Source organism: Epargyreus clarus, unplaced genomic scaffold (genome assembly GCF_041222505.1).
Source record: "Epargyreus clarus isolate Ecla_fem2 unplaced genomic scaffold, WU_Ecla_fem_2.2 ptg000006l, whole genome shotgun sequence".
NCBI lineage: Eukaryota > Metazoa > Arthropoda > Insecta > Lepidoptera > Hesperiidae > Epargyreus > Epargyreus clarus.
The window spans coordinates 1,648,637-1,671,984 of record NW_027332214.1 but is presented as its reverse complement, the minus strand read 5'-3'; the positions used below and the strand labels follow the sequence as shown (position 1 = coordinate 1,671,984).

General features: G+C 36.4%; 2 protein-coding genes across 2 annotated transcripts; one reads left to right on the top strand and one right to left on the bottom strand.

Annotated features, from left to right (window-relative positions):
* Positions 1-178: 178 nt before the first annotated feature.
* On the top strand, positions 179-15,634 carry AlaRS-m (alanine--tRNA ligase, mitochondrial). Its single transcript, XM_073073582.1, has 14 exons — positions 179-537; positions 1,024-1,197; positions 2,743-2,888; positions 3,241-3,396; positions 9,504-9,648; positions 10,138-10,271; positions 10,587-10,890; positions 11,210-12,012; positions 13,084-13,233; positions 13,574-13,700; positions 14,085-14,302; positions 14,509-14,713; positions 15,006-15,125; positions 15,500-15,634. Exons 1-14 carry the CDS (start codon positions 346-348, stop codon positions 15,614-15,616), a joined length of 2,991 nt encoding a protein of 996 aa, XP_072929683.1. The 5' UTR covers positions 179-345; the 3' UTR covers positions 15,617-15,634.
* Positions 15,635-16,770: 1,136 nt separating this feature from the next.
* Positions 16,771-20,964, bottom strand: cbc (protein CLP1 homolog). Its single transcript, XM_073073573.1, has 9 exons — positions 20,727-20,964; positions 20,446-20,607; positions 19,919-20,138; positions 19,434-19,604; positions 18,935-19,023; positions 18,517-18,618; positions 18,188-18,319; positions 17,665-17,846; positions 16,771-16,997 (listed from the first exon to the last, which is right to left on the bottom strand). Exons 1-9 carry the CDS (start codon positions 20,817-20,819, stop codon positions 16,886-16,888), a joined length of 1,263 nt encoding a protein of 420 aa, XP_072929674.1. The 5' UTR covers positions 20,820-20,964; the 3' UTR covers positions 16,771-16,885.
* Between the last annotated feature and the right edge of the window lie 2,384 nt (positions 20,965-23,348).

The following is a 23,348-nucleotide window of genomic DNA, read 5'->3' as shown; positions in this document are numbered from 1 at the left end:
GTTAAGTCATGAATTACACAAATCTCAAGAACAAGTATAACTTTATTTATAATCAAGAATCTGAATACTTAAAATGACACAGATGTTTTGCCGATGTTTTTCTTATTTGATTTCTGGCACTTCCACAAATGTCACTTAAGTCAGATCTGTCAGTAAAAGACGTCAAAGTCAGTTTCATTTAATTCGACTTTGTAACTTATTTGATAATTTGATTTGTTATTTTTACGATCGCTTGCAAAAATACGAATACAACTTAGCATATTATACTCAAGCCATTAAAACGTCTACAAGAAGAAAACCAGAAATATAACCCAGTTGCTTGTTTATAAATAGTTAACCTGCGCGATGTTACGACTACCGGTTGTAAGTGGAACAATCCGCCAAAAATCCCAAATCCGCTGGAAGTCCAGTAATTATATAAGGAAGACTTTCGTGGACTATTTTGTGGAGAGTCACGGGCACAAGTATGTGAAGTCCAGCTCGGTGGTGCCCTTATGTGACCCTACAGTGCCCTTCGTTAACGCTGGCATGAACCAGGTGAGTGACCTCGAATGTTGCAAACTCTATGTAAATTTTTATAGCTCAAGGTGATATTCAGTATAAAAAAACAATGTAACTTATACAAAGTTAATAATCTAGGAATTAATGAATGTTATCATTGTTTTAGTAAGTAGCTTTTGACTGTTGAGGTGTAGAGGGATTATATATGATAAACAAACAGATTTATTATTGAATGTGTTTATATGGTGTGTCCTAGAACAAAGAGATAAAAATATAAGATACAATGTTGATGGATCTACTTTATCAAATGTTATCTTGTAAATATTGAGGCTATGTAATCTTTAAATACTATTAACAAAATCTCAAGACCAACATTTATGATTTAGTGTAGTATAGTTCTTGCCTGGTTGGGGATCAAACCTGGATCTCTTTGCATCTCTAATTATTATGATTAATATACAGTGAAAGTTATAAACAATTACATTATTATTATAGTACCTCGTATTTTACAACCTGTTACAGTTCAAAGGAGTATTCCTGGGTGTAGTGGATGCACCGTGCCCTCGGGCAGTGAATTCCCAGAAGTGTGTGCGTGTGGGCGGGAAGCACAATGACTTGGAGCTGGTCGGGATGGACGGCCACCATCATACCTTCTTTGAAATGCTGGGTAACTGGTCCTTTGGAGACTATTATAAGGTGAGCAAATTACCGTCACAAAATCATATATCTGTATGAATAAGGAGGTTAAACCAGCAGTACATTAATTAAGAATATGACATATGTCAGGCTTAAGGCATGTCTGGTATGTCTAAAGTTGGGAAAACTCTTAAGATTTCCTGAAACACCAACTTTTCAGCTATTTTTGGATTTTGACAAAAATTTTAATCGCTCTTGTTTTAACTTTGATGACCACTTATCTATATAATATCACTAATAGTGATTATTGGATAATTCACTACTTTAGTTACATAAAAAATGTAGAACATTTTACTATGTTATATATCAACATGAAAAAAAAGTAATAAAACGTAATAAAGTGGTGTATGTATTTAGAGTAATAACATAATTCAAATTAAGGCTCTTCAGTAATCATAACTTATATTTAGCCTAATTGAATTAAATTAATGTAGGGTTGAAATTGTTGCACGTATACATAAATAAATTCAAGTATTCATGTATATATTAATTATTTCCTTATTCCGTAATAAGACATTTCAATGTTATGTCAATATACTTGAACTATCTGTAATGTCATTATCATTACAATTCAATTGTTCCTATTGTCTGATTGTAATAAGCTCATTATTCTAAATTTACGATGTTAAATGTTAAGTAATATGTTGCTGACTTGTTTTTTCTATTTCCTATATTGTAAGGTGAAGGATAATATTCGCTGAAATTATGACATTTCTTTTATTTTGAAAATTAAATTCTGTTAATTTTATAGCAGCAATTTCATGTTTCAACTTGGTCAACTTTGTACATATGAAGAAATTTTGAGTATTAAATATGTCTTTTGGACAAGCCTCTATAAATTTATATAGATTTATGTGTTTTTTTTTTACTCCTAATGTCCGGCAATCTGCCTCTCAAGGCATTTAGCTGGAGGTTATGTAGTTTTTAGTAGGCATGTATGGTTTACGCCCAGTGGCGCACCTATTTATAAGTATACCCTTGGAGGTAATTTCTAAGAAGGGAGAAGGTCCTGGGGAGCTCTCCTTTTGATGCGCTTAAAGGTGTGGGTGGACTTCATTAGCTCACTGACAAGCACATTGGGGTGTCTCTTTATACGTTAAGAGTATGATTTGAGAATTTGAGATTATTTGTAACATCCTCCTTCACAGTTGTTATTTTTAGGTCTTTATGATTTATTTATGCATGATTTTAACACCAACCGAAAAATTTAATATGAGATTAATTTCATTGGATAATAGCCAATATACTTTAGAGAGGATAGGAATCTTTCTCAGCAGATTTACAAAGTAGTGAGTAACTGGCTTTAGTGACATTGTAAGGCACATGCCTTACAATGTCATTAAAAACTACATAGTTTTACACATAATCTTCAGTTTTATAGTTAAATTTAGATTATATACATAAATTAAGTAAAAAAGGATTTATAATGCCTACATCCTATAAGTACTGAAATAAACTGAGTGTAAACACTACTAAAGTATTGCCCTTTGTCTACAGTATTAGCAAAGTTAATTCATTTTAATGATGTTCACAAGTTTGTTTTAGAAAGAAGCCTGTCAGATGGCGTGGGACCTCCTTCTAGGTCCATACAGACTGAAACCGGAAGACCTCCTAGTGACATACTTCTCCGGAGATGCTGTGATAGGACTGCAGGAAGACCGGGAGTGCAGGGATATTTGGAGAGCGATTGGGTGTGTTCTTATAATATGTAGAAGTAAGTCAGTGAATTAGGTTGTATATAGTGAGGCGAATATTTGCTGTAGTAGCTAGAGTGGCCATAGAAATTGGTGACATAGATATAGTCTGAATGAGAGGAATAGATTCAAGTCCCCTCTTTCTTCCCTTCATTCATAACCAAAGGATTTCCTTTGAAAAAAAGAAGGAATATTCCAATTCAAGACTTACATAAATATTATTTAGAAGACCTACTTGTGCGGCTATTACCAATTTATTTTGTGATACAATTTTCTATTTATTATTTCTGATATTATTTGTAATTTTTGTTATCATGGAAAAAATAATAAAGTAATTTTTAATTGTTAGAGTTCCAGACAGCCGAATAGTGGGTCACGGCGCGAGAGATAACTTTTGGGAGATGGGCGCCAGTGGCCCTTGCGGCCCCTGCACCGAGATACACTACGTGCACCCTGGCGGGGCACTCACTGAGATATGGAACATCGTGTTCATACAGTGCAACAGGTTAGTCGAGTAAGGTACACGTGCTTTTCTTTGTTAAGGGCTGAGTTGGGCGGTCCAAATAGGTCTAAAAATTTGTCGGCGATAAAATAGACCTGTGTCTATGCTAAGATGGGGACAAACCAAAATAAATCATTGTTTGTTGGTTATAACAAGAAATGTTCCTCATGTTTTTTTTTTTCTTTTTACACCTGTTCTCCCCTGGCTTCCCCTTAAGAGACGTTAGCTTAGGTTAGGGGAGGGACCACCGAATCCCGCTCTCCCTTATACGCCTCTGTTTGGATAAAATTGCAATCTTTATTATTTAGTGTGTATGTTTAACAACAAATGATAAAATTTAAATAAGGTTACATGAAAAACAATTATGATAAATCAGGAGAAAGTTATATTTTTAATTAAATTACAAATAAGGGCATGAAATAATAATAGCAATATGTTTTGTTTCTGCCTAATTTTATTATAATATCGACATGATTATATTTTAATCAGTTGCTTGGTCAAATGATTACTGGCGCGCCATCGCCATATTTTACAATTGTTTTCCCGTTTCCTCGCTGATGTACTCCGACGACTTCGGCTCAGTCGAAACACATTTTTTTTCCTTGTGCACCAAATGGTCCATACATAGACACCACTCTTGAAACACCTGGCAAGTGTAATCCCAGTCATGATCGAAACACATTTTCTTGCAGACGTCCGTGCTAGCCTTTTTCTCCGGCCGATATAGTTTTGCGTGCATCTTCCACCTTTTTATTGAATGATGAGACTGTTGCATCATGTCTGAAACAGTTTTTTTAATTGACCATGCGTGTAATTAACTTGATGGTAGGGTTGCCACCCGTATCGTAATAGTCTAGTACTGTGCTATATTTTAGTCAATTGTACTACAATATAGTACAAACTACTGTACTATACTCGTAAACTACTGTAGGATAATTGGCTAAATGTGAATGGAACACAAAGAAAGAGTTCCGTAACACCAAATTTACATTCATTTTTTTTAATATTTGATATTATAACCGCCATAGAAATAAATGCTTTGAGAAAATTTTAACTCCTACCTCTACCTCTACCTACTACGGTTCAATAGATAAACTGAAAAATGCTGAAAATAGCTATTTTTATGGCCACCGCACCGTTAGCTTTAACCTTTTTATAGCAAGTACTATTAGCAAATTTTAGATAGATCTTCAACAACTAGTGTAGCTCTACTTACCAGTAACCTTCAGTTCGGGTTCCTCGTCAACTGGCCCTGCATTGGTAGCCACCACCAGAGCGCACAGTACTAGTGCTATCATAACGTTCATAGTGAGAGACATGCGAGTAATAATAATGAACAACTGCCGTATCCATATATATTGGAAAGCTCTTATCTATGGGCATTCTTCGCTATCCAAATATGTTCACAAGTTATGCAAATTATTGTGTCAACTTAATTGACGTTCCAATATTTTATTGGGTTATTAAATTTGCGTGTTTACAGACGGATCTTCAAAGGAATTTCCTTTAAAGTGTCATAGTTTTATATACAGGGTGAATTATTCTGCTAGACGTTGAAGGCCAAAGGCATTGGGCAGAGAGAAAACCGAAGCACGGAAAAGAATCACGGGGTGGATTTAGATAAAAGCTAAAATTGTATAAGAATACGAATGATTATTCTTTCAAAACAACATTAATTTCACGGGTACTAAAATTGATTTTTAAAATAATTGTACAGTTATAGCTTTTATCAAAATCGCCCCCATGGTCATTCGCATTTTCCACTATTTCCTATGTCGGTTATGTAACTATCAACGCTCATTTAAATCAATTACCATCTATATGTATTAGCATCTCTATGTATCTATGTGTATGTATAGCATCTGTGTATGTTATTACCATCTGTGTTTATTATCTAAGGACACTTGGGCATTGGAACCGAATATAAAGACATCTTAAATTCGAAATTCATCCAGACGTTTATTCGATCCGAGAGCATAAAGAAAGACAAACATACAAGACATACAAGAACGTAAACATAACCCTTTAAACGCTTTCTACACTCACAGCCCCAGACTAGGATTCCCTGTGTCGTGGGTGCCATGGACACACACATAGACAAATACACAAACACCCAGACCCAGAAACAGAAATCTAAATTCATCATTTAGATATCTCTCTGGCCGGGGATCGAACCCGGGACCCTTTGCGCGTCAGACCGGTATGGTGGCCGCTCCGCCACGCGGGTCATCCACGCTTTCTAGCAGTCGGGTAAAAAAATATAATAAAATTTACATCATAATTATTTTTCAGGACAAACTTATATTATTAATTAAATTACAAATAAGGATGTGAAATAAAAATACCTATATGTTTTGTATTTGCGTAATTTTATTATAGTATCAACATGATTATATTTTAATCAGTTGCTTGGTCAAATGATTACTGTCGCGCCGTTGTGATATATTACAAGTTTTTTTTTCATTTCTTCGTCGAGTCACTCCGATGACTTCAGCTCGGTAGGAAAACATCGTTTCTCCTTCTTCAACAAATGGTTCATACATAGACACCACTCTTCGAACACTTGACAGCTGAATTCCCAGGAGTTATCTGAGCAAACTCTCTTGCAAATGTCCGTGATCGGCTTTCTGCCAGGCCGAAACAGCTCTGCGCGCAACGTCCATTCTTCTCTTAAATGATGAGACTGCTGCATCATGTCTGAAACAGTTTTTTTTTAATTGACCTTGTAATTAAGTTAATGATAGACTTGCCACCAGTAGGTACTATAATAATTGTAGTAGTGTGCTATAGTTTAGTTAATTACCACTCGTACCACATATTACAGTATAATTGGCCAAGTGCGAGTCGAACTCGCGCACAAAGAGACCCCAACAATTTGTTATTCATTTTTTTATTTTGAATATACGAGTATTATAGCCGCCATGGAAATAAATGCTTCTATGGCATATATCACTCTATGTATTGAACCGTAGTAGGGAGACCCCTACTACGGTTCAATACATAGAGTGAAATATGCTGAAAATAGCTGTTTCTTTTACTGCTACCCCACATTTATTTTTAACCTTTTTATTATTAGGGTTATATATAGAGGCAAGGCTACATCTCGTAACACGGGCATTTAGCTGAGGCTTTAATAAATATCTAAAAGGGTTTCGTTTTTATCCTTATAGGCCACGGAACCCTAAAATAACATTGTTCAAGTATAAATAGGGGTGATATTAACGCGGCATTCTTTCCCAAATAGAAAAATCGGTCTGACAATTTCTGTCAACAAGAAATTGCTAAACTAAGATCTTTGGTAGGCAAACTTCGGACAGATTACTAACAACGCAAGTTAGGTTTAGCCCTACTTACCAGTAACCTTCAGTTCGGTTTTCTCGTCAACTGGTCCTGCATTAGTAGCCAACACCAGGGCGCACAATACTAGTGCTATCATAACGTTCATAGTGAGAGACATTGTTAGTAATAATAATGAACAATTTCCTTGTCCCTATATATTGTAATTCTCTTATCTATGGACATTCTTCGCTATCCAAATATTTTCACATGTTATGCAAATTATTGTGTTAATTTTATTGACGTTCCATTATTTTATTGGGTTAATAAATTTGCGTGTTTACAAAAATCTATTACTAATAAGGAATTTCCTTTAATGTGTAATAGTTTTATGTATAGAGTGAGTTTTGCGACTAAACGTGGAAAGCCAAAGTCGCAAGGCGAGGGAAAACCGAAAAAAGTCATGGGGCTGATTTTGATAAAAACTAATACAGAATGTATCTTTTTTTATAAGAACTCATTTAGATTACCGGCTAGTTAATAGTACATTACGATACGCGTGGCCAAAGTAGCCTATTTTCGCACGGCGTGAAGTTAGCGCCCGAGCGCAGCGAGGGTGCTAAACGCCGTGCAGATAATAGGCTACTTTTGTCACAAGTATCGTATACTATTTTATAGCTCGTGTGACATAAACCCGCTTATACTTGTGAAGAAATATGAAAAAATATGATAATTATTTTGAAACTTATAAATGATTGAAACTAAAAATTATGAACTAAAAAAGCAATAAAAATGTGACACAACCAAACCATTGAAATTTAGAAAATTTAGTAATTATTCTGCACTTGTGATAAAGACAAATCTAACACCACACATACGTCGAAATCTATCAAGCCATTTAGGCTACATACAGGCGTATTAAAGAAACATATGATAAGCAATCACATAATGTACTAATACATAACTAATACTAGTGATACAGTAGAAAATCGATTATCCGGACCTTAGTTATAAATATTCGCGATTGTTCAGATTGTGAAACGTGAACAAGTAACTTTGTAATAACCCTTACAGATCAGCCACATTTTGTGTGACTTGTGCATTTAAATTCCGGAAAGTCGCCAAATCGCAACAAAATAGTTACTATAAAAAACAAAAACCCGATTGCTAAAAATATAACCTATGTTATCGCCACAATTTAGACGAATTCAGCGACACATTATGTATCAAAATTAATGAAGTCGTTTGAGTTTGCCAAAGATTGAAAAATACATACGTAACAAACATATAGTCGAAAAACATTACCTTCCTAAATCGGTTTAAATAGCTTTTCTTCATAAACTCAATTATCCAAATTTTCGATAATCCGAATGCCACAAATACGACAACAAATAGGTCGCTTAGTCGAGATTCTACTGGAGTAGTATTATGGCTAATTTTGATAACGATTCCTAATTTAAATATCTCCTACTATGGTGTGTAGCGAAAATAAAACAAACAGTCAAAACAAACAATAAAATTCGATAAAGCCCAATAGTTAGTCTTATAGTGATGCTATTGCTTAGTATATACACAATGACAAAAACATTTATAAATACGTCCAAAATAAAATATTAAAATAATTATAGCTTTAAACAAAATACTCATTACTCACTTTTAATTTTTAAATGGCATTTAAAAGTATGAAACGTTCATAGCTATGTTTATTTTTTTCAACTGTGAGGGTAGTGTATTAATATTCGTACGGTGTAAAAATCGGCTACTTTGGACACAGAAATGCGTGGCTAAAATGCGGGTTTAGGTCACAGAGTGCTATAATAGTACATTACAATGCGAGGACGAAAAATTTTTTTCTGACAAGTGTGAGTTTGCAGGCCGAGCCGCAGGCGAGGACTGCAATCACACGAGTCAGAAAAACATTTTTCGTCCGCGTGTTGTATAAAATTTTATATTACGGGGTCGGAAATGGGGGTTTTGCGCACGCGAAGCGTGCGTAAAACGTCAATTTACGCACGCCGTGATATAAAATTATTTTTTATAATTTTATTGTACAATTTTAGTTTTCTTCAAAATCATCCCAATTGTCTTCAGTGTTTTTAGCTGTTTCATATATGTACTTTTGGATTTGGTTATCTGCGCTCATTTAAATCTATCACCCTCTATATGTATTAGCGCTTAGAAACAGGAACCACTATTCTATAAATGTACTATAATTATATGAAAACTATTTCAATAATTACATCGCTGGATTGTTAAGTCGCCATAACAACTGGCTCGCCATTGTGGATACCGGCCTTTTTCGTAACTTACATTTCTTATAAAACATTTAGTTTAGATATGTTTCAAAGTCCCATGTATCTATTTAAAAAGTTAATTTAATTAAGTTAATTTTCTCCTAACTTTATTAGAGTTTCGTACCCAAAAGTTGCCAACGGAACCATATTTCGAAGACTCCAGTGTCCTTCGGTCTGTTAAACCTTAACAGATACTTATTACTATCTACCCTACACTAGTAATCTTCACGACGTAATGGCTCCCATAATAAAATTGCCAGCGCGGCGACCTGGCCAAGTGTGTATTGGTAGACTTAACATAACTTGAGAATTTCTTTATGATCTCTCAGGTATACATGTTTCCTCATGATGTATTTCTTCATCGTTGAAACAAGTGATCATTAATTTCTAATACGCACATAACTTTGAAAATGTAGACTTGCGTGCGGACCCCTCGATCGAGAGGCTGCGATTCTACCAAAGATACCTAAGCTATCTTGCTATTTTTATGGTATATATATAAAAAGATTTTATATAATAATAAGCCATGATTGCTTGCAGAGAAGGGGATGGTACGGTGCGTGCATTGCGTCGGCAGCACGTGGACACGGGGCTGGGGCTGGAGCGGCTGGCCGCGCTGCTGCAGGGCGTGCCCTCCAACTACGAGACTGATCTCTTCGCGCCGCTCATACGGACTATACAGAAGGTAGGATAGCGTGTTTTTTACCAGCTGGTCTGCTTCAGATGAATGTTTTTAGGATGTCTTCAATCAAATTTTTATGGGAGAGTAAAATAAATAAATATTAGGTGGGAATAAATCATATAATATGTATAACGTTAAACATATTTCTGCTTATGTACGAGTAACATATAATATAAGATATATTATCCTCTATTGAAAAAAGGGCTATGCACCCCCCTGAATAAAAATCCTGACGGCCCCCACATTTGCAAAACCACAAGGCAGAAGCTGTACACTGTTATAGGGCATTAAAACATAAACTGTCGTAACTGTAGTGTCGCGTAATTGAATTTCCACAGGATCTACCTTTATTATATTTGAGATAGAACAAATTTAATTTTTAAATAAATTGGAATAAAAGTCAAACTGCAATGTGAAATTATCATTGCAGTTTGACTTTTATTAAGTTCTTATGAAAACAATGTTATGGAAGTAATACTTTATCAATTTTAGAACAGTAAAGGCGTGTCAGCGTACAGTGGGCGGTACAGTGCGGACGCTACCGTGGACCAGATGTACCGGCGGCTGGCCGACCACGCGCGGATGGTCAGCGTGTGCTTGGCGGATGGGGTGTACCCTGCCACCAGGTAACTTAATTAATTGATGAAATATATATTTCATGGTTTAAATTAGGGTTAAAGTTTTTAAGGTTAATTAATTTAAAAAATACCTATTTCATGGTTTCAGAGTTTAATTTAGTTATATAGTATAGTTTAGGGCAGGGATCGATACCTGCCTAGCCACATAGATGTTTTAATTTTGATGGGTGCTTCTATCTTGTTCATCATCATCATCTATCTTCTTATGTACCTATATCTGGCAAGGGATTTAACCCTGGAACCCAGTAAATCACGTAACCCGCAAAACTGCACGCGATTTTTTTAAGTTATATTTTCTTTCAGTTTAAACCTCAAGCAAATAATGCGAAAGACCTTCAAGATATGCACCGACGTGTTCCAAAATCCAGACCTCCTGGCCTTGTTATACAACGACGTGGCCGCCACCTTAAGGTCCACGTATCCAGAGCTAGTGGCGAGGGAGAGGGACGCCAAGCTTATCATCGCCCACGAGAGGGAGGGCTACGCCAAGCTGAGGGCTGGTTTGAGGAAGAAGTGGAAAGGGCTGGTCAAGGAATATCCTGAGGTAGAAGCCATGGGCGATGTCGAGTTGGCTGGGTTCGCGCTGGGTTATAAGGAGTTTAAAGAGGTATGAGACAATATTTTTAATAAGGTATTTATTTTTTAAAGGCCACAAATTGTTCAATAGCGCAATACTAAATAGAATTTTCTACTAGCCGATGTTGAGGCTGTGCAGAAAATATAGAGATAAGTGCAGACAAGTACATTAAACACATTAAATTAGTAGCCAAATTAATATATCAAATTACAGTTTTGTTTAGAATAGTAAATGTAAAGAGTATTTAAGGCATAATTTTCAATATCCACATTATGAAGTGTATATAAATGTAAATGTTAATGTACTTATTTGAATTTACGTTATATTGAAAGTTTAATATTATTTACAGACCATGGCTAACCAAAATTCAACAGTAATCCCAGGGGAATTGGTCTTCAAACTATACGATACGCACGGCTTTCAAGAAGATATTATACAGCGGATAGCCGCCCTCAACCACATGACCATCGACAGGAAGCGCTTCTGGCAGCTGCTCGGAGACCATAAGGCGCGGCACAAAACCGCCTTCAAAGAACAAACTGCCACTAAGGGCCTCCTGTTCGACAAGGCCGTCGAAAATCTAGTCAACCTAGGAATAAAATCCACTAACGATAAACACAAATATGATTACACAATAAACAATAATAAACTAATATTTAAACCTCTACAAACTAAACTAGTCGCTATATTGAACGAAGATGCCGAATGGATAGACTTCTCGGAGCCAGCGGAACATAAACCATATTATCTAGTCACGGAGAGTACAAATTTCTACTGCGAGGAAGGCGGCCAGGCAGCTGACAGTGGTATCATTAAAATTAAAGACAATTTCATATTTAAAGTGGACAGTGTTTTCAAAATTCGTGACTTTGTATTTCATAAAGGACATTTTAGTTCGAATAAGAGGGTAGATAGTTACGTTAATAGGGAGAGTGAAGTAATGTTAGTAGTTGACGGTGATAGACGGTTGAATATAATGAGGAACCACACAGCAGTGCATCTGTTGAATGCGGCTGTTAGGAAAGTGTTGGCGGGCAGTGTGATATGCCAAGTGGGGTCCAGTGTGACGGACAAGGGATTGAGTTTAAATCTGTCGGTGTATGGTGAGAAGTTGTCGGAAAAGGCGATTCTGGAGGTACAAGACTTAGTTAGGTGAGTTGTGTAATTGTTTTGTCATTTTAAACACCACTGTTTAGTTTGATGGGTTGGTTAGGTTAGGTTAGGTTAGACAAGGGATTGAGTTTAAATCTGTCGGTGTATGGTGAGAAGTTGTCGGAAAAGGCGATTCTGGAGGTACAAGACTTAGTTAGGTGAGTTGTGTAATTGTTTTGTCATTTTAAACACCACTGTTTAGTTTGATGGGTTGGTTAGGTTAGGTTAGGTTAGACAAGGGATTGAGTTTAAATCTGTCGGTGTATGGTGAGAAGTTGTCGGAAAAGGCGATTCTGGAGGTACAAGACTTAGTTAGGTGAGTTGTGTAATTGTTTTGTCATTTTAAACACCACTGTTTAGTTTGATGGGTTGGTTAGGTTAGGTTAGGTTAGACAAGGGATTGAGTTTAAATCTGTCGGTGTATGGTGAGAAGTTGTCGGAAAAGGCGATTCTGGAGGTACAAGACTTAGTTAGGTGAGTTGTGTAATTGTTTTGTCATTTTAAACACCACTGTTTAGTTTGATGGGTTGGTTAGGTTAGGTTAGGTTAGACAAGGGATTGAGTTTAAATCTGTCGGTGTATGGTGAGAAGTTGTCGGAAAAGGCGATTCTGGAGGTACAAGACTTAGTTAGGTGAGTTGTGTAATTGTTTTGTCATTTTAAACACCACTGTTTAGTTTGATGGGTTGGTTAGGTTAGGTTAGGTTAGACAAGGGATTGAGTTTAAATCTGTCGGTGTATGGTGAGAAGTTGTCGGAAAAGGCGATTCTGGAGGTACAAGACTTAGTTAGGTGAGTTGTGTAATTGTTTTGTCATTTTAAACACCACTGTTTAGTTTGATGGGTTGGTAAGATGTGAGAGAGGCATGATAAGTAGTGATATGATTTTTTTTTTGTGTGTATAAATTATTTTTGGAGTTCGTTATAGATGATGGACATCTGCACAGTAAAGTGTCAGGAGTTTAAAAAAAATATGAAAATTATTTCATTATTCATCAAAAATAGCATATAAAACACATTATGATTGGTATAATAGAATGATTGTATCTTATCTTATTTATCACCTTATCTAGGGAATCAATAAAAAGCAATGCATCAGTAGAAACGAAGGTGCTGGACAGCACTCAGCTGGCTTCAGAGGAGTCTGTGTTGACGGTGCCTGGGGAGACTTATCCAGAGACTGGCCTTAGGCTGGTGAGCTGTTCACCGCCCCTTGTGTCCAAGTAAGTTGATTAATTTTTGTTGAGGAACCCCTAACATTGACATACTTACCAAGAGATATTAGGTTTAGTAATAATTGTTGTAAAAGAAAAAAATTACATAGATATCAAATATCACCTAATTAACAGTTTCGTACACAATTATACTCATCCTCATGGGACATGTCGAGGGCATACGCATCGGCAAAACACTTAAATTAACTTAAGCTTCTTGTTAGATGTTAATAGAATTATGATATTTTGAAATAATTTTTATAGATTTATTTTTATTTTGTTTAGTACAATGTAATCTTATAATGTGTTAACATACTTATGTGTAGGGGTTTTATTTGTTATCTGTCAGGGAGCTGTGTTGCGGTACCCACGTGCCGTCCACCGGCGTGCTGGGCGAGTTCTGCGTGCCGCTGGTGAAGGGCGCGGGCGGCCTCAGCCCTGTGTTACACGCGCTCACAGGGGACGCCGCTAGGGAAGTGAGTTCATTTTTAATAATCAATCTATCCAATTTTGTCTACCAATGATTGATATATGGCAATTATAAAGCTACTATTGATTGTCAAATTTTTGTCTACACAAAGATCGAAATTTAACAATTTCTTGTAGGCATAAATTGACAAATGTCGATCTTTGACAATCCATCTTCCACGTCTTTGCTATTAAAATGTATGCTTTATTTTAAAATTTAGTAAAAGGGCTTTTACCAATGAAAGCTTTATATTTAACTTTAATATATTTCTTATTTGATCACCGGAAAAGTTTGTTTGATTTTTTTTAACATTATTTTTACCTCAAGTACGAGATTAACTTTCCAATGGAAAATTAAATTACAAGTCCCGAATAAATTATTTTTCTAACAGGCACGGGAGCTGTTTTGTCGAGCGGAGAAGCTGGCGCAGGTGATCGACCTGGCGGACCCTGAGCGCATCAAGCAGGAGAGCGCGTACATCCGCGGCGGGCTGGCGGAGCGCTGCGGCGGGGGCGGAGCGCCCTCAGGGGAGTACGCGGAGTGCTTGAGGCTGCTCGATGGGCTGCTCAAGAAGGCAGCGGATAAGAATGATAATGATGTGGCGTTGCAGTAAGTTGTGTTTTATTTTGGACAATATTTAAGCTTTCTTGTGTACATAAATTTAGTAATTTGTATTTGTGTAGAAATTACCAAATTAATTGTGTTTTTTGTTTGACTATATAGCGCCGAGTTAAGTTGTACTCATTACAGCGGCATTATAGCGCAGCGTGAGCTTAATCTAAGAATAATAATGAGGTAATGATATTGTGTTGCAGCGCGATCGCGCAGGCGGAGGTGTCGGAGGCGCTGTCGCTGGCGGCGCGCGAGGGCCGGCGCTTCGCCGTGCACTTCCTGCGCTGCTCCTACCTCATGCCGGGCGCCGCGCTGCCCGTGCTCCCCGCGCCGCCCGCCGCGCCCGTGGCCGCGCTGCTGCTGGGCTGCGCGGGCGGCACCGTACTCGCCACCGCCACCGTGCCGCAGGTGAGCACCAACTAGTACACCCCTTGACAGTGAGAGCTCACGAATGTTTTTGTCCTGCGTCCGCAGTGAACGCGGAATAGCTGTTTTATTTCAAAATTGACATGTGTGTTTAAACAAAGTGATAATCATTCTGGTTGCCAAAAAATCATACACAAGCCTATAATTAAACATCTAAATAAAAAAAATATTTTTTCTATGTTCAAAAAATATTGTGAGTTCTATGTTCGTGGTAAGCATGTACAAAAACATCTTTTTAATATTATATTCTAAATAAGCTTTCATAATATAACAGGATATGGTAACCAGCTCGTTCAACGCCAAGCGATGGCTGTCCAGCATCCTGCCCGTGTTCCAAGCCAAGATAGTACCAGCTGACAATGCTCTTACGTTTGCCGAGATGACACCCACTAAGGTACAGCATGATCTCCATACATTGCAAGAGTCGTTATCCATATAGTAGCAATAAGATTTTTTTTACATTATTTTAATGAAGTTATTTCTACAGACTGCATATACATTTTATTTATAGATGAGCATGTTAAAATATTTTATAGACAAAGAAGAGAAATAGAAACAAAAGAAAAAGAGAATATCATTAATTTGGTACTTATTAAACAAAATCCAATAAGTTATAAACCACATGTCTTAATACGTTAACATGAAGTATCGGAAATTTATATTGATTTGCAAACGAGCCTAGTGGTAAACACAGTAATAAATTATAATAATTCACAATTAATCCAATGTTAAGATGTGTTTTACAGTAGATGTTGTGTCCATTCGCAGGTAAGCCTGATAACCTGCGAGCAGATGGTGCAGGACGCGATCCAGGCGGCCACAGCCCTCGCCCAGCAGGAGCTGCAGCACGAACGCGCGCCCAGCCAGGACCGCAGACACAACTGAACTGGGGACTACGTAGCGTAGTGCCATTTAATGGCTGTCATGGTGTTACGCGGAATAATGCCGACATGTGAAGTTAATTGGTACAAAAACACTAATCGAAGAAAAATAATGCGGAGAAATATCATTTCATTCGTAAATGATTTAAAAAACTACATTTTTTTTAATATTTTTCAAACACGAAAATGGATGACAGTGACAATTTCAATTATCAAAACTGGTAACACTTTCTTGTTAGGAGTTAGTAATCTTTACTAATGTATGGGTCGAAAAGAAAATGCCAATTAATCAAATTTTCGTTGCGTCATAAATCACGCTATAAATAGAAGGAATGTTGGAAGAATCCGTTATATTGATTTTCACAATAACGTATTTTATTTTTACATGGTTACGTTTATAATTATGAACAGTGAAATGTATATTTGTATGATTCAAAAATTAAATGCGTTTGTTGTAATATTTCAACTAACTAGTTGTTTGTAAATAGTATTGATACTTATATTTTATAATAAGAAATAAAATATGAAATTTATAAAAAAATGTTTTATTTATTTTTCATTATTTACATTTTGCCGGACAATGTACAATTTAATTCATAATGTTGTAAATTTTATAAAATAATCGCAACATTCTTGTTTTGTATAAAGCACAATCAACTTTACATACACATCAATATAAATGTTATGTATTACAAAAGACACCACAACTGTTAAAATACTTAAAATAAATCACTTATATCTACAAAATTGTCACCCACATATGGATATGATACACAGAACAGATGGACCAACAGGCCATGTAACTCTAGTCATCTTAATCACTTTATCGCAATATCGTGTATCAATCTAGGCTGGCCATGAGTTTCACTCTCACTCTTTGGATATTTCATTGTAAATAAACACACTAGACTGGCCATATAAATATTGTCTCATATCATATGCAAATAACACACAATAGTGTCCCGCAGAAAACTTCCACTTGTCACATCACACAGTTCATTACACTACATCTTAAATATATAAGTCAGTGACACATCAGTGCATTTACTCGCCACATGGTCCGCGCGAGGCGAGACCAGGGCTAGTGGTTGTCCATGTACTGCAGGTCGGACAGCAGCAGCACGGTGCTGGGCAGCGGCCGCGGCTGCGGCATCATTACACTATGTCTTAAATAGATAAGTCACTGATACAAGTCACTAGTGACACATCACAGTGCATTCACCCGCCACGTCCAGGGAGTGGGCGGGGCTTTCCGCGCGAGGCGGGGCCAGGGCTAGTGGTTGTCCATGTACTGCAGGTCGGACAGCAGCAGCACGGTGCTGGGCAGCGGCCGCGGCTGCGGCGACAGCACCGTCAGCGTCTGCCGCTCCATGTCCACTGCCGTGCTGGGGAAATATTTTGTTTATTAATTTATTGCATCACCTCTAAATGTAAATATACAAAAGGGCAAACATGATGCCTGATGGCATTCTCTACTAGTCAACCTTGGTGGATGTAGAGAATTTGCAGCAGGGTTTACAATTTTTTTGATGCCAACTGATGTACATATGAGGCAACAACTTACTCATCAGGAAGGGCAATACTCATTATAAATATTCATTATATTTAATGCGCATACAACGTCTATGATCTGTAATTATGTGCAGGGCAACGGAATATTTAAGAAGTCCTAAATAATTTGCCATTTATAGTTTTATAGTATTGTATGGTTTATCAAATAAGTATCATTAACACTTAACGAATTATTAAAAATATAGAATCCAACATAACATTTTAATTTATTTTCATAGATACTAGTTAAATATATAATTTCAGTTAATATCCTTTAATTATCATTATTTTCATAGCAATAAATACTATTTTTCCGAAAGGCATATTGTTTTATTTATTAAGGTTTCTAAGGCTAACTTTTAAGTTGCAGATTTTTTAAGTCTCGCAATCCTTTTAAATAGATTAGGTGACCCCATAGAGGCTCGCTGTTTACACTACAAAACACTAATCTGCACCAACGCTACAAGGCACACAGCCAGTCGGGCGGCGGTCGGTACATACACAGTGACGAAGCCGGCGAGGTTGCAGGCGAGCACGTGGTCGTCGGGCGCCGCGGCGAAGGACACGGCGAGCAGGCGGTGCTGCAGCGCGCGCGAGGCCGCCACGCCCACCAGCTTGGTGAGCGCGTCCTCCGCGCGCATGCCCAGCGGCATGCACGAGTCCGGCAGCGACGGCGCGCCCACCTGCGACATAACCATCACACATTAACAACAATCCCCTTTGCGGTTCCACCCCGGCACCTGACTCCTGACACTACTGCTATATCAATTTCTGCCTAATAACAGAAATGTTAAGCAGTCATGTGACCTATTTAAAGGGTGTAATAAGAGATAAATATTTACCCTGAGGCATTCCAGCTTAGACTTTAGCGGTAGCAATGCACCTGTGAATCATCACAGAGTAGGACTCTATTTTATCTGGAATTGATTACCCATGCATGCATTACACATGTACATGCAAGTGCATGCTCATTTGCTACTTCAATATTATAAAACAAAAACTTAAAGTTGTTAGAACAACATACCTTGTAAATCTTCAAATCGGAGAACTTAACGTCAAAGGAGTGTGGGTAGTAGGGAGTCCTCTTGCCATAGAAATACTCCCGAATCCTAGCGTCTCTCACCTCCGCGCGCTGAGCGGACGAACGCTCCACCACCTGTAAAATAAAAATTATATACAATTCTTACTGAACGAACCTTATTTATATAAAAGAAAAAATAAAAACAAGTGATTAGATTATTAAAGTTATTAAAACTTAGAAGTAAGTAGCAGTGTGTTCCAACATAATAATTTATTTAGAAACACTGCAAAAGTAACGATCAATGATGTCATGAAAAAAGTTTTTCCACTTACTCCACCGCTCTTCGGCAAGTACACCACTTTGACGAACTTGGGCATGTCTCGTTTTAATTCATTGTATAGTCTCTCATTGTCAAGCACCAAAATCACATCCACCTGAAAAGAATCATCATTATTTATACCTAACATTTTCTTAATTTTATTTTATCCAAAGCAGAGAATTGTTATTTTAGAAGAACTATATTTATTATCTGCAAGATGTGACAGTCTGCAAGATGTGACATCAACCATTTAATTAATCCTATGTTCAAAAGATGTTAAAAAATGTATATATGCGACAAATAGATAATCTCTCTTTTTTGGGAAGTCGGTTAAAAATGGGCTTTCAATCACATACAAGTATTATAAAACAAGTATAATCCAAATGGCATTTGTAGGGCCACAAAACATCCATGCGTTATAGGGAACATACCTCAAAAGCTTGTGCGGCGTGCGTCAACACCTTGTAGCCGGCGCCCTTGATCCAGCCGCACGTGTTGATCACCACGCCCGACGTCGACGCTGCAACACAATATTACCCACTATAACATACATTTTTGAATCAATCAAGTATTATACCAGCAGAGTTTTAGTAATTTTAAATCCCTTCCTCCCCCTTCTCAGAAGGTAAACAAAACTCTTTGCTGCCTCCTTTATATTTACATAAAGATTATAATTAGAATGTTAATGAAATTTTGTTCAAATAAATTGTATACAATAAATTCATATTGCCCCTATGTCATCAAAAGTAAGTAATTAATCCCCCCGTAGATACAAAGGGTAGCAAATATTTGTGATAAGACAGAATACTGTTAAAAATTGTATAGTATTAATAAATGGAGTCTGTTATAGGTCTCATCTAGTAGTAATTTAAGATCTTGTCAATACTCTACTACAATAAAGACATTAATCAAATTAATTAATGTTGATACCTTTCTTATTATTCTCACATCTTTCAGCAATCACCTCGGCCAGTCTGGACACTATGGTGTTGTAGAGCTCGAGGTTCTCGCCGGGGGTCTTGTGGCCAAAGTGGTACACCAGGGGAGCCTGCTGGCTGAAACCCTCTTCAATAGATGCTGGCCTCTCCACCAGCAATGCACCTGTAATCATCCAATATTTTTATACTATTAAGTATACTATTAAGAAAAAAATATTAATTGAAACTTGGCATCTCAATTGGGAGTCTGTGGTTCAAATTTCATTGAATGTGAAGAGTAGTGAAGGGTTTTGATGCCAACTGATTTATAAGAGGCAACCAACTTAGTCATAAGGAAGGCCAATACATCTGTGACCAACTTCAGATAGGACCTCTGTTCACCTTTCCAAGGTCTGCATGCTCATTTGATATTACACTGTTATAAAAAAAAATATTAGGACAATTTGATAAGAGTAAAAATAATTTAATTAATCATACCTATAGTCCCTGGTACACTTATTTGCCCCTGTCCAACATCTAAGTCCACATATATCGGCCTCCGCCCCATCCTGACAGCGTAGTTGAGGAGCAGTCTGGTCAGGGTGGACTTGCCCACATCCCCAGGGCCCACAATCATGGTAACAGGGCCCCGAGTGTTCTCCTGCTCAGCTGCCACTCTCTGCTGCTCTAAAGCTGCATGTACATTTAGGTATACCACCTGTAAAGTAAAAAAAATGGGTTTTATTGATTGGTGTGACAGAAGTGTAATAAGAATTTTTAAAAGATGACTATATGACGTCTAGAAGTTGACGTTCAAAAATATTAATACAATTGAGTCCAACCAGCGAATTGTATTGAGGTTTGCATTTTTAAGACAATTATTATAGACAGTGGCAGATTTCCATTTTATTGTTTCAAGGAACTCCCTAAAATTTATAATATTCACTAGGGTAAAAATTTAAGGCTTGTCATTGAAAAGTTTTAGCCTTAAAATGTAGCATATGGTTAATTTCTCCAAAGCTTACCATCGGAGTTTCCTTAGCAACATAGCTGACTTCGGTCTTCCCGCGCAGCTCCAGATTGCAGCCGTGCCACGTGAACACGGCCACCTTCGCGCCCGTGTGGAACTCGTACGGCTTGCCCTTCACCAGCTCCGTGCCGAACAACTCTGCGTAACCACTCTTAACCTATAACCAAATGGAAGTATACATTACCTTGAAAATATCACTTTGATAACTAAGTGGAATCGTCTCAGCTGAAAGACAGCTTTAGTTTATATAAACAGAGCGTTTGTTTAGTAAAATACCTCTAAAACAACTTTTTCATTCTTAGATTCGACTTCGAAGCGAAGTTCCGAATCGGGTTCCAGTTTAAACTCTTGTAACTGAACTTCCGTCATTTTGTTAATATAAATATATTAAATTATGGAGTTTAATAACAACTTTCTGGAAGTATTAATGCACATAAGGATATTCCCGCGCGTAATATACAATAAATATAATGATTTCAACGTTGCATTGTTGTTATTCATTGACATTTGACAATGACATTGACATAAGTATATTTGCTTTTTAATTACATAGGAAGGAAACGTAGCTTATGCTTCCTTCGTGCAGCAAGGAAACGCCGCCAGCGTTTTGGGAACCATGCCTCACACGGCAATTGGCTACTTGACACTTTTTGGGAAACTGTTTTAATGAATTCATATACGTATTATATATGCCTTTCATTGATCATTTTTTCGAAAAAAGGGCTATTTTTTAATAAAAAACATATTTTTATTACGGTAAACGGAACGTTACGCCAAAACAGGCGGTCAACTGTCATTTCGTAGCGTGACGTCAACACATTGAAAATATAGAAATAAACTTCGACGCTACACATATTTCAGGGGAAATCTTGGGAATTATTTAACTTTTATTAGTACAATTGCAAGAATGTCAAATTACAAGGCGTGTGCAGTGACGATGTGTACAAGTACGATCGCTAAATATCCTAACAAATTTGCTTATACAAGTTCCTAAACCCAAATCTCATAAGCGTTAAAGAACTTGCAGATTCTTATATGTTTAAATCCTCTGTTTGCAAGCAATGACATTTTATACTATCTATGTAAGAGAAGTATTATTGAAAAAAAGGAATAAATTTAGTAAATCTCGAGTGATTCGTCAATTCCAAATCATTGGAACGGGACGTAATCAAAACAAAACAGCAAGTGGAAGTATTCATATATTTAATATAATATATAGATGTTTATGATAAGAATAGAATTATAAGACGTCTATAAGAATTCTATTTTAAGGGCCGATTCTGTAATTAATAGGACACAATTAAAATATTTATGACAGTGTTATTATTGATGGTGCATGTGCACTGATTAAGTTACAGGACTGTATAATTAAAAATACATGATTTGCTAATATTAGTATTTTATTAACCGATTTCTTTTTTTATTTGGTTTATATGGTTCTATTAGTGAGTACACACAGTAGAACTTTTGTATATATTTATCATATGTTACAGTTACAATAATTACTACAGATCACCTAAGCTAAATTTTTGTGCTGCTTGCGTGTCTGCTTTTCTTCATTACTAAAATTATTTTCCGTAACAAATGGATATATATTTTTATCACTGTCATTTTCAGAATTAAATTGCAATGCAATAATAGGAACTGTATGGTCACTTTTCTTCCTTCATCTTGTTGGGTAGGTTACGCAAGTAAAGAAGTACTATTTCCCGTGTACTTTACTTTATGTATTTCAGACTGGTGCCTACTTTCGAAACTTTTGACTCCTCACTTATTCTAGGCAGGACAGTCATCACATTTTCATTTTCATTGATGTACCTTGTGTTCAGGACAACTTTTACTTTTCATGACACACAAACTTGCCTTCCTCTTAAACTGCACATACTCTATAACGTCGTCACTATACGATTGTCGGGAAGATCTGTAAATATAAATATAACCAATTAATAACCTTAAAACAGTTCACATAAGAATATAAGTATATTTAAAAAAATCTTAATAATCACTTGAAGACTTCAGACAGAAGAAAGGTTTTTTCTGTCTGAAGTCAGTTAAGAAATGTTTTAATTGTCCGATATGATTAAATGTAAATATAAAGAATATTTTACTTACGTTGTTTATTTGATATTTCCATAGGTTATCTCACGGAAGTTTTTGTATCCATTTTGATTGATTGCACTGCATATATGGATCTTTAAGCAGGTTCACGCTATCAGCTTTAATATAGTATGGCTTCATTTCGGTTCACAACATAAATTCAACCAACTCTAACAGCAAACGATTTAATTATTATTTGTCTTGTTTGGTTTCGATGTAGTGACGTCACATGACATTTGAGGCAGCACTGTCGCCGTTTTGGGATTTAAAATCCACAGATAAAAAATCGAAAATTTCTTTTTAAAAATTAAAATACTTAGAACGTATTAAAAAATAAACGAAATACTGCATAATTTATGTTTACTTATAAGCTATCATATCCAACATATTTCATATTTTATTGTTATAACTGTCAAGTACCCAATTTTAGATGGCTTATTTTATTTATAATTTTCTTGTATATATTTTGTAAATAAGTCCATTTTTAGTTTATATTTAACATTTAATGTATTTTAGTAATAAAAAAACATACTTGTATCTATACTAATATTATAAAGAAAGAAATAATTACATAGGTGCTTCTTTTTCTGGCTTTGGCCTCAAATCAATAACAAATAACTATTCTAATATTTTCCCTTTAATGAAAAAAATGATAAGCTATTTATAGTAATTTCATTAAATTGAGGTATAAATATATACAAAGCTACTTTAAGACAATAGGGAATATGCATGTGATTTAGATTTGCTTGTTATTTTTTTCCTCGGTACATTACGGTCCTGAAATTACATCTAAACCATTAT